This window comes from Eucalyptus grandis, chromosome 8, assembly GCF_016545825.1.
Source record: "Eucalyptus grandis isolate ANBG69807.140 chromosome 8, ASM1654582v1, whole genome shotgun sequence".
NCBI classification, from domain to species: domain Eukaryota; kingdom Viridiplantae; phylum Streptophyta; class Magnoliopsida; order Myrtales; family Myrtaceae; genus Eucalyptus; species Eucalyptus grandis.
Window position 1 is genome coordinate 40,304,024 of NC_052619.1, and position 12,011 is coordinate 40,316,034.

The following is a 12,011-nucleotide window of genomic DNA, read 5'->3' on the forward strand; positions in this document are numbered from 1 at the left end:
GGACAGATGACATGGGAATATCAAGGTTATTTTTTTTAAGGGTGTTATACTCACAGAACCTCAGCTTTCATATGCTAATTAGCTTAATGGTAGAATTTTCAACTTAGAATCAAAGAAAAATATATAATTAACGGGTGTTTCAAGACACTTATCAAGTAAAGAAAATTTAATATTTTTAGTACATGCTTTTGTCATATTATATTACAAGTGTTAGCGGATTTATTTAATAAGTTCCATGAGAGTACATGTCACGAAGATTCTCAGGGAAATGGCAAATCTGTGCCCTTTTGGCACAAAAATCATGCTATATATATCTGGTAGCCAGCTCTTTCTTTCTTTCTTTGATCTTTTTTGTCATTAAAGACATCTAATGAAGGTAGCTTCTTAGGCAGGGTATCGTTTGCGCTGTTTCTATTATCTTAATTATATTATGAAGGCAGAGAATTCTGTCCGAATAAGAAACGGATGCCTTCCTGAGAAAGATTGTCCAAAATGCTCCTTGCAAAAATCTGATGCTATTTTTTCGACAGTCACAAAGTTATGCTCAGATCTTTATAACAGTTTGGAAAAACAGACATAAAGCTCCAGCTTTAGAGCTTCTGCAATAGTAATTTAATTGATGACCCAGCAAAACAAGAAAAGTTCTTAACAGAAGGGAGCGACCAGATTGTGCATAGAGGCTTTGCTCGTTGCATACGGAGCACCGCAGTTGATCCCATGCACATCTTCCATGGTCCACAGGCCATCCCACAACACATCCTCATCTGTAGATGTTGATGATGAGGCCTCAGGAAGGGAAGCATTATTGGCATTGAAAACAGAGTAGAACAAACACTGATCATAGCCAGAGCTATTGGGGTAGGCCCCTGCAATCTCCGGTCGGATTTGGGGTGTATACGGGACTCTGTGGTGGTCGTTTTCTTCGAGCAGGGACCAGATGCTCTTCATGTCGACCTGAGTCAGTTGCGGATGCTGCTGCAGTTGGGGCAGCTGCTGTTGTTGCTGCTGTTGCATTTGCTGATGTTGCTGCTGCTGCTGTTGCTGATGATGATGAAATTGTTGGCGACGCAGGAGACGCGCCGCTTTCGATCTCTCGGGGTTGGTGGGAGAGGCCTTGGCCTTGTTCTTGAAATGTGTCCTCCAGTAGTTCTTGATCTCATTGTCTGTCCTCCCTGGCAAGCTTCTTGCAATTGTTGACCATCTGTTTTCATTTTTCCAGTTTCATTTGACAAGTTATTATGGGAACATCTTACTATTATCGAAAAACTTAATACAGAAAACTTGAGAAAGTTGAATTTACCTGTTTCCCCACCTAGCGTGGAGCTCTAGGATGACGCTCTCTTCTTGAGGGGTTATCTGACCTCTCTTCAGGTCAGGCCTCAAGTAATTCACCCACCTCAATCTACAGCTCTTCCCATTCCTCTTGAGCCCTGCACAGACAAAACATATAAGACACCAAATTAATTTCCTTTTACTTCCCATAATCTCAAAATTCAACTCTATGTTTTTCCTTCCCTTGATGCAAAAGCCTAGTGATAAAAGCTCATGCCATTAGAAACAGAATGAATTTGAGGAAACTAGTGTGGTTTGTAGCCCCTCAAAAGAAAACAAGATGAGACTTTTCGATAAGTTTTTGTGGGGGATATCTAGGTAGTAATAAGTACCAATAATGCATAAACAAGAAGGCAACGAATTTAAGAGGATCATAAGGATTACTCCACTAAAAGAGAAATAAACAAATTTAAGAGGATTGCGAGGATTGCATCGCTAAAAAGAAAACAAAAACCATGAAAAGTTTCAAGAGGCTTTTGTGGGCATCCTAAGTTCTAATGGTGCATAAACATGAAGGCAACTAACTAAAAGAAAACATACATAAGATCCAAAGATTAAGAGGTTTATCATGTGGAGATGCTGATTGATTGAGTAGTAAATGAATATTAAAAGCATGCATATGTATGTGTTACCTGTGAGCCTAGCTACAGAATTCCATCTTCCTTCCCCATGCAACTTCACATACTCAATGAGTAACTTGTCTTCCTCAGCAGTCCAGGGACCTTTCCTCCACGCCTCTTCCATGGAGTTTGAGCCCCACCCAAAGTTCCCCGTCATTGCTACCCAAGACATGTAACTCTAAAGGGCTCAAAAAGAGAAAAGGGAAGGGAAAATTATTCTTGCTTAACTAAACAAGGTGGATCCTGAATTATGACTCTTTTGGTTTGGTTGGGTGTAATTCTTTTCCAAAGATCTTCTGTGGCAATTTGAGTTGGTGTGCATCCCATATTTATAGTGGCACTTGAGCAATGTGTTTCATGGCATCACCAAATTTCTGTCGCTTTCAAATCATCCCTATCCTTTCCACTGTTCAAGGTACCGGAGGGTGATCTCTTGATAAAAACAAACCATCCACAATGACCCTTTTAACCCCTTTTCATCTTAAGTTAGTTTTGTTCATTTTGTTGGGGCATTAGATAATAAGGTCACCCCCAACCAAATGACCTTTTTCGAGTTCAATCGAAAGGACATACAAATGGCAGCAGGAGAATTCATTCACCTGTTGAGGCATTGGGTGACATGCTCTTATCAAAGATTATTCACATCTGATTTTTTACACATATTTTTATGATGCTAAAGCAAGACAAAGTGATCGAGTAATCTCTTGGCATGAGGCCACGTATAACTAGTGATTATGCATCTAGACACAATAGTAGCTAATTTAATCAATCAATTTAGATTTTCCAAGCAAAAGCGTGAGAAAAGCTAGTGCACAAAAGAATACTAGGTGGATGGGAATTCTTTACTACTGAAAGCCACAAGGCCACCAATGACTCTCCAACAGCTGTTGTCCTTATATACTAATTAAGGAGGTCGATCCATGTAATCTACAATAAATCTATTATTTTATTGTATTGTTGGATGCCAGATCGGGTTTTGGGGGCATTAAAATAATGAGGCATGGATGTACTCTAATTGCGTCACCAGGGACAGGTGTTGCATTCTGGGTCATTTTTTGTGCTTCTGGAAACTTGCGGGCCATTTTTTTTTTTTTTTCCTTTTAGTTTCTGTACACACCATGCTTCTTTGATAATGAGCTGACGCCCTTTTGGTTTCTATGCTTGATTTTGAGAATTGATGGTCATGCCAAGCTCTCCTTTTCCCTTATGATTCTCACATTTAATAAGAAGTAGGTAGGGTTTAAAGTTTCCCCAAATTAAGAGGTTTATTATTCATGTAATTTATAGAAAATAAATGATTTGAAAAATATTTTTTAAAAGTGATTTTTTACATCACTGACAAAAATGAATGAATGATTTTTTTATCATTTATGAAAATATTTATAAAGAATATGTTGTCAATAGTAAATTTTTTTATCAACTAATTATTTCAAATGATACAAATAATCTTTTTTGAAAAAAATTCAAATTATTCATTTCCCGCTAAATAAATGGAATCTTTTTATCAACTAATTATTTCAAATGATACAAATAATTTTTTTGAAATTTTTTTTTTTCAAATTATACATTTCCTGCTAAATAAATGGAATCTTAGAAGGAAAATTTTATATCACTTTGAAATTGGAAACTGAGAGGAATTGCGTGGTCCCCTAAATGATTTTTCCATGAACAGTGATAATACCTCTACATGTCGAGCAGCACAAAGTATTTCCCTCAATGAAATGATTAATTAGACTTATAATTTTATAGGTCGTATGTAGATTGCTACCAGAATATTCTTCTATAGAATATATTTATAATATCCACTTTTTGATATGTAAATAGGTTTCATCGCAAAACGACATCCTTATGGAGACTTGACTCTCTTACAAGCTCAAAGAAACATCCCCTAGTGTATGACCAACAAAACAAAGAACAGAATCAATCTACTAGTACCAAATTACCAATCAATATCCCTAGACAAGTAATCCCCTCGGCCTTAACCATAGATGTATCAATCAAAACTAAACAAAATATAGACCCTGCATCAATTGCAAAGACTTCCAACACCATTTTTGGAAGCACGAAGGAATAAAGATGCAAAAAGAATGATCTCATAATTCTAAAACATGTCTCTTTTTCAAACTTCGAAATTTTTTGAAGGTTTTCAGAATTTTCCAACCCGAATTTCCTACCCCCATTTTCCCCAATTCCACAGACAGAGCATTAATCAAATGATTTTGCTAAACAAATAGTTAGTATCATTGATTTGTTTAACTACAAGTGCTCCTAATAAAGTGGGCATCCGAAAAAATCTGTCCTTGATACTAAAAACTTGTCGAATTCCTAAAGCTTGTGTGCCCTACAAAGTACCACCTTATGAATAGAGAGATAAAAGATCACTGATTATTTCCGTCGTGATGTCGTGATGTAATGAACAAAATCTTGTACGAATGGTACCTTATCCTTCTTTTTAACTTTTCCTAGAATGTCTTGTCAAGATTGATCATAATATAATCAATGGATGTCTAGATGTTGTGGGGTTACAATGAAAAAATAATTACTTATCTTCTTCTTTTCCAAGCTTGAAAAGACAAAAAATCTTGAAGCATAACCACGATGTTCTAGAAACAAATGCTTTTTCGAAGATTAATACTAGGTACACCGTAAAGTTACACAAACAGTCATAAATAGAATTTCTCATTCACTGATGGAGTAGTAAAGTTACCAAAATTGAAAATTGTTTACATGTTGAATTTGGTCTCTACTTGAGTTTAATAATACACCGTTCAAGATACCAAATGAGAGCCCGCCTCTTCGACGGCACCTAGTTAACTCTCCTAACATATTATTATTTAAATCCTTGACAGCACCGAAAGTTGCTGGTCTTTTAGTTCTAATTTGAAGTCACAAATCTTGATCCGATTTCTCATATCTGATATAAAGTTTTTTTGTTTTGGCCAGATGTGTCATCATAAAGCCAGTGAGAGACTAACCTATGAAAATCTGAAGCAGATCCCAAGAAGAAAAGTTTTTATCACGCTTTCTTTTCTTGTTTATTACTTTTTGAGATGAATTCTGACTTTTTTTTTTTTTTGGTAAGGTGAATTCTGAATTTGTTGTTGTTTAAACTTTTCGTAAAGAGATTTTCATGGCCCAATTTTAAAGTCCATATAATAGTACTAGTGATCAACTCATGACTCTCGCACGAAGAGACTTACAAGACAAAATCTTTTCCACCCTTTTTTAAGATCATAGGTTGTATTTTTAATAAATTTTTAATGCGCATCTAAGAGGGAGAAAATGATAGATATCTAATAGAATTATTATCATATCATTTTCGGCCTGCAAGCGTGGTTCTTCGCAACAATCTATCATTAAAATATCGTACTTTTCGTCTCTATTTGTGAGATAAGTAGATATATATTGAGGATAGTTTCTTTTTCTTTAATCTTTTAGCACGAAAATTTTCTAATACCCGAGACATCAAAAAAGAAATTCAAAGAACCACTTGTTTAATATGATAATTTACATTGAAAGTAGCTAACTAGCAACGTGCTTTCATTAAAGCACTTTTTTTTACGTGATAAGTTTAGAAACATATAAATGACTTAAAAGACAACAAACAACATGATGGAACACCTTTGTTAGTTTTACGTCAAGAAATTAGTAACGCATTCACATCTAGTAAAAGTCAAATTAAGTGTGAAAACACTTATCAACTTTAATGTATTAAGATATGTAACTTGTCGTGACCGTGAAGTTCGTATTATAAAGAATATAATATGGCCCCATTTTACTTATATAATTGCTCAAAAGAAGCTAAGAGAGCCCCTCCTATTTATATCTTTTGGAAGTCACTTTCTAAGTGACTCATTTGCAATTTTATAGAATCACTGTCAATTATTCTAAATGCTTAAACTTTTATATTAATGCGTGATTTAATATTTAAATGTTATAATACTCTCCAGCACGTTTAGTCAAGTTTTTTTTTCCTATTATTAAGTGTGTAAATTTAATTGGAGAAGCAAATGAGGTCTAGAATATTCAAATTCAGGACCTTCAACTCAATATCTTGAAAATTTTATAGATTTGCCGACAACTCTTCTAAAAGTTTAAACCTTTAAATGAATGCGTGATTTATTATTTAAATATTCTAACAACTTCTATATCCAAATAATAGAAAACACAAATTTATTTATTTATTTATTATTAAGACGCATGTATGGGGGTGTTAGGCAAAAGAAGTCCTACATCATATATGTGATGTAAGGTAAAACGGTTAATATTTATTGTTAGTTTATAACTCATTAGCTTAACTTTCTACACAAAAATTGATCTAATTAGCTCAAATATAGATTCTCTCTTAATAATCTCTGCAAATGAAGGTACCGGACTTTTTGTGGTACATTTTTACAATTTTCTATTGCTAAACGAACAAGAAAATCTTGGTATCATGCATATCTACAAGACACTAGTAGATCCAGAATCCAATACAATAAAACTTGTGGTGAAAGAGAGAATCATCTCCATTTCTCCTTTGAATAAACGATTCGACATACTATTCAAAGCGTGGCGGGATATTTCTCGGGGAATTAATTTTTTATACGTCAGTGGAGCTACAAACATTAAATTTTGCGAGATAGTTGCCGGTGGGACCCTGCGAATATTTGCATGTAATTGATTAATAGATTGAATGCTCAAACTAGAATGATTACAAGATCTTTTAAGTGTACTGCTATGTTAACTTTCCAAGCGAAAGAACAAACAAAAACATCTAACTCCAAGGCTTAACATGCGTAGAAGCTAAGGATGTGTGACTTTACAGCAACAAGCCATTACGCTTGGAAGATTATCGACTTTACAGCAGCCGTGATTGACATGTCCGATTCCATGGGATTTGCCTGGCTTATTTTATCGGAAAAGTTAAGAAAATAGTTATTTTTTTGTGAAGTGTGCCCTATTTTTCTGGGTAAATATCAACACATTCTAATTTCGGTGATGTAACTAGATTCATATAGTATTGACACCACACAAATGTTGTCGTACTAGTTTCATCAAGTGCATTTAGTGCGTTCACTTACCATCGGAGATAAGCTTCCTACATAGTATATAGTTCATCTTTTGTTCATTTTGTAAAATATTGGTGGCTAGCGGAGGCGATGCGAGGGACCATTAGCCTCCCAGATTAATAATTCATGCTAAATTGCATCATGACATCCCAAATCTCATATTGGTAGGGATATCATTCAGAGATAAGATAGATCCCTGCGAGGTCATGCCTAGGGATAGAGCTCTTGACCCCCTTATATCCTGAGGGGACAAATATTGGAGAAATTACCAAAAAAAAATAAAAAAATAAAAACAAAACTATAAACATATTGTACTTGTGGTAAGTCAGTACTAAACTTTTCAATTTGGCCAATTGAGTACTAAACATTTTGATAATTTGCCAATGTAGTCTATTTGATAAATTTTGATCGAAAATTGTTGATATGGATGTTAGCCATTTTACGTGATATGATTGGTGTTGATACATAAAATATTTATAATATTTTATTTTATTTTTGTTTTCTTTCTAATTTTTCTCTTCTTCTTCCACTCGGTTGTTGGGCCACAGTGATGTTCAGTGACTGGCCACAAGCAATGACCTATAAGAGGTGACCTTGCCGGTCGTTGCAAAGAAGATGTAATGTGTTGAGTAAAGTCCCTTGAGGTAAAGTTCGTGTTTGTGAAAATTCTTAATGTTTCTCTAAACACCTCTCCTTCTCCAACGTGATATGATTCTCTAAGAAATACAGCTTGGTTAGTTAGAAGTGTTACTGTCCCGGCACCCTTGAGTGTCTCTATGCTCTAAACTAAATTTTTGGGTAGTTTGCCGCTAAAAGGTTATTCTTGAAAGGCTTGAACAAGGTTTGCCCACTATGGGAAGGCATACCTATAGCAAGCTTTTTCTGGTTCCCTAGTTCTAAGCATAGGTCCCCTCATTGCCAATCAACAAAGGAATAAGGAAAAAATAGAAAGAAAAGAGTAAATAAAACAATAAAAAAAATTTAAAAAATGTCAACGTTAGTGCCAACTATGCCACGTAGGATGGCTGGCATCTATGACGGTGATTTCTAGCCAAAATTGACCGGATAGACTACATTAACAAATTATCAAAATATTTATGACTTAGAGCCTGTTTGGTAAAAGTTGTTTTTATTTCCCGGAACAAAAATTTATGTTCTTTTGTTCCGGAGAATGAAAAAAGAAGAAAAATGTGTTTGGTAAAACTTTTGTTTCCGGAAACAAAAATCTATTTTTTTTTTTTTTTTTGTTTCTAGAAATAGATTTGGAACAAAAACAAGAAGTAAAAAAAAGTAACTTCTTGTTCTTGGGAACACTTTCTAAAATCAATTTTTTTCTCTCTTCTTTTTTTCTTCTTCTTTTTTTTTTTTTTTTTTTTTGTATTCTCTTTCTTTTCTTCTTCTTCTTCCTTTTGGCTGGCAATCTCGCCGAACGTCGTCGAGCCTGGAAAATGTCGAGCCATGACCTCGCTGGCCAACGCGTAGCCCCGGCCATTGCTAGGCCAGGGCGAGGTCGACCTCATGCTACCTAGGTGAGGTCGAGCCTTGCCGGTGGCCTGGCGAGGTTCGCCTGGCCACCAAGGCCATCAATAAGGCTTGGCCTCACCTAGATTTAGCGAGGTTGAGCCCGGCGAGGCTCGGGTGAGCTCGGGTGAGCCCCCCGGCCCTCACCTTGACCGATGAGGCTTTGGTGAGCTTGCTGGACCTCGCCGAGCTGGTTGCCGGCTGCTGCCATGGCGGGCAATCGGCCACCAAGTAGGAAGAAGGAAAAAAAAAGGAAAAATATAATAAAAATATTTAAAAATTAAAAAAAAAACAACAAAATTATATAATTTTACCAAACGTATTACTATACTGGGAATATAAATTTTTGTGTTACTAAGCTCATTCTTATAATAAAAAATTGTTCCCGGGAATAAATAAAAAAACATTTTTCATCAAAAATTGTTCCCGGGAACATAATCGTTACCAAACACACCCTTAGTTGATGAAATTGAAAGGTTTAAGATTGACTTAACATAAATGTAATAGGTTTAAGATTTTTTGATAATTTTCCTAACTGAAATAGGTAGTAAGTTTGGAGAAACGGGATAGGATATTTCTAACATCCCTATAGGGGCTTGGCTTTCATAGTTGGCCAACCAATAGCCGAACCCCATATTCATAGCTATCAAATAGTTTTTGGGATTTTTAAAGTCGCTTTTACTTTATTAAAACTCCAAAAGTCACATAGTCATAAAAGCTTGCGAACGCTAATAATTAAATTATGTATGCATAACATTTTTCAACGAAAGTCATCATTTCACACCTAACTTTTAATTATTGTTAGACCTATGATTTTATGATCGTCGATATAAAATTCTTCAATATTATTTTCAGACTCTACTGGTCTATATTGGATAATTACAATGCATAAGTTTTAAACAAATAATTGCGTTTGCAAATTTGGGTTGTTCATCATATGTTAAACATAAAATTAGTGTTTATTACAAAAACTTATGGTGAGCGGTAGAAACGAGGATGGGAAAAGGAATACTTTAGTGAGATGAATTTGGGATATAATATCAACTTCCATAGCGGGTTTGGGATGGGTTAGGGGAGTAATGGGAAGTTAATGAGACGAGTTTGGGATGATATTAGCCAACCTAGACATGTCTCACTTCCATTCCTAGTCGTGTGATTGTTTTGAGTGTTCCTTTTCGAAGAATTAGTCTATGTGGAATGGACTAAGTTCTAATAATAGTATCAGAGTAGAAGCTAAATGTCTTATTAATGAAGTAGACCTAAGAGCCGATTCAATGAGGGTGGGAAAAGATGTTGAGGTGAAAGGGCATGGATATGGTGTGGCTCCTAATAAACTCTTTAAAAAAATGAACAGTCAGGAATAGACTGTATTGTATATCGAATAGGAGTACTGCCAAGCGATATGAGTCAATAATGCTAACGAGAACGTCAATCTTTTAAGCTAGGTAGTCTATGACGTCTCAAGTCTCACATTGATCACATTTGCCTTGTGATATTATTCATAAGTAATATTCACTTCAAATGATCGCACCTCGTGTGCATACTTTGAGTATTTTTTCTAGAGACTTGGCTCACATGGAACAGATTGGATCATTATAATTATTACATGGCTGTTTGAAACATGTACTTTATGTAGATAAATAGATGCTTCGTATCACATACAGAATATAAATTAGACTAATGTTTAGTGCCCTAATTCAACGTAAACCGTGTTGGTCAATTATGCATAAACTCTTTAAAGCACACACAAGAATGGTCAATTCAATGGTAGGATTGAATTGGGTGTCATTTTGAAAGTTTGGGGTGGAATTTATGGCGTCAACCTATATGGGACATTAGTTCTTTCTCTCGTGACAATTGAGGTGGGTGTTGTCAACTTCAGCATTCGCTCCATGGGTTACAGTACATGATATAAACAAAACAGAAGAAAAGGAAAGGAAATCCTAGTAGTGTGAGCAGTCAAAAAGTAGCAATTCGCTACCCGCGCACTAAGCTTGTCTACGACATGTCCATGGTCATATAGATACAAAGAAACACGCTTTGTGTCCCCATATTACTTGGGGAAGTACTTCTATTGGTTGCTTGATCCATAAAATAGTTTCATTCAAGTCGTGTCTTGTGTCGATCTCGTATGGCGACTGTGATCGACGTTGTCATGCGGTGACGCGGCCCATGGAGGAGACGACCATTGACGGACGGCACGGTAAAACATGGTGGGTGCTGCAGCGATCATGCTGGAGCATGAGAGAGAGAGAGAGAGAGAGATGGTTCAAAACATGTGATAGCAATCAAAATTAGCTGGAAGAATTTCCTCCGATCCTAACAGGGAAAAATGGCATAACTAAAAAATTTACTATTCATATCGATTTCGAAAGGTTTTATGTGTTTTCTTCCATTCTTGATTGGAGGGATTGGTGGGCTACAAGTATATATGTTACCCACATGCTAACTTAACTAAGAGTAAATATGAAGGACATCCGTATATCTTTAACTCATAGACGAGGACTGATTGAGGGCAGTTTTCTCTAATTAGAGATGGAGAAAAATATGACTAGTTAACAAATGGGTTATGTTCGACATTTTCTCTCTAACTAGACCTTTGATTCGTGGGTTCTAGGTATGGACATTCCAATGACTGAATTTAATTTAAAATAAACGCGGGCCCTATCCATATTGGTAATCCACCAATCGTATCAAATCATCTCATGACGTGGTATTCAGCAGAATAGGTTCACCCTGGTCAGCTCTTTACTAAGCATGCAATACTTGGTGATGATGTTTTGATCACAGAGGAAAAGGTAGCTAATGAATAAATGCAAGCTTTGTTGAAATTGGGTATTCAAATAAGTTATAAAAAATCCCTTAATATCTAACATTGGTTGTGTAGAGTTCGCTAAGCGCTTTTGATGCCATTGGTTGAGAAAGGATTTATATCCTGTATTAATTCAAGAATGAATGGGTGGAAAGTTTTCTCTAATCAGAGTTAAAGGAAAATATGGCTCTCGTAGACCTATTTTGCAATATAGATATATATATATATATATATATATATATATATATATATATATGATATGTCTAAATGATAATTATTTTATTAATCAAGTATCTATCAAGTTCCGATAAGATATTCTTCAAGTAAATATATCCAAATTATTATATTAAATAGTAGTGTGTTACATTATCATAAATGTAGATAAAATGAGAGATGAAACTTAATAGGTACATTCAAATTTCAAGGCAAATGAAGTGTTTGGAGAATGGATCTCACAACATTTTATGGAGAAAAAAATTCTAAAAAAGAGGATAAATGCTTTATTAATCTAAGAAATGTGTCTAAAATTATGAAACGATGAGGAAGAATTAATTGAAATATACAATTCATGAGAAGTCTATGGATACAATGATTAATGTCTTAAATAACTATTTTGTGTTCCTTATTTTATAGTCGACAGAACCATCATTCCTCTTGAAATTTATTTTCATATCA

The 12,011-nt window shown here is 35.2% G+C and overlaps 1 protein-coding gene across 1 annotated transcript; it reads right to left on the reverse strand.

The window, feature by feature from the left end:
- Positions 1–493: 493 nt before the first annotated feature.
- LOC104414409 (transcription factor MYB13) lies at positions 494–2,264 on the reverse strand. Its single transcript, XM_010025507.3, has 3 exons — positions 1,965–2,264; positions 1,301–1,430; positions 494–1,201 (listed from the first exon to the last, which is right to left on the reverse strand). The coding sequence occupies exons 1-3, from the start codon at positions 2,122–2,124 to the stop codon at positions 646–648; spliced, it is 846 nt and encodes a 281-aa protein (XP_010023809.1). The 5' UTR covers positions 2,125–2,264; the 3' UTR covers positions 494–645.
- Between the last annotated feature and the right edge of the window lie 9,747 nt (positions 2,265–12,011).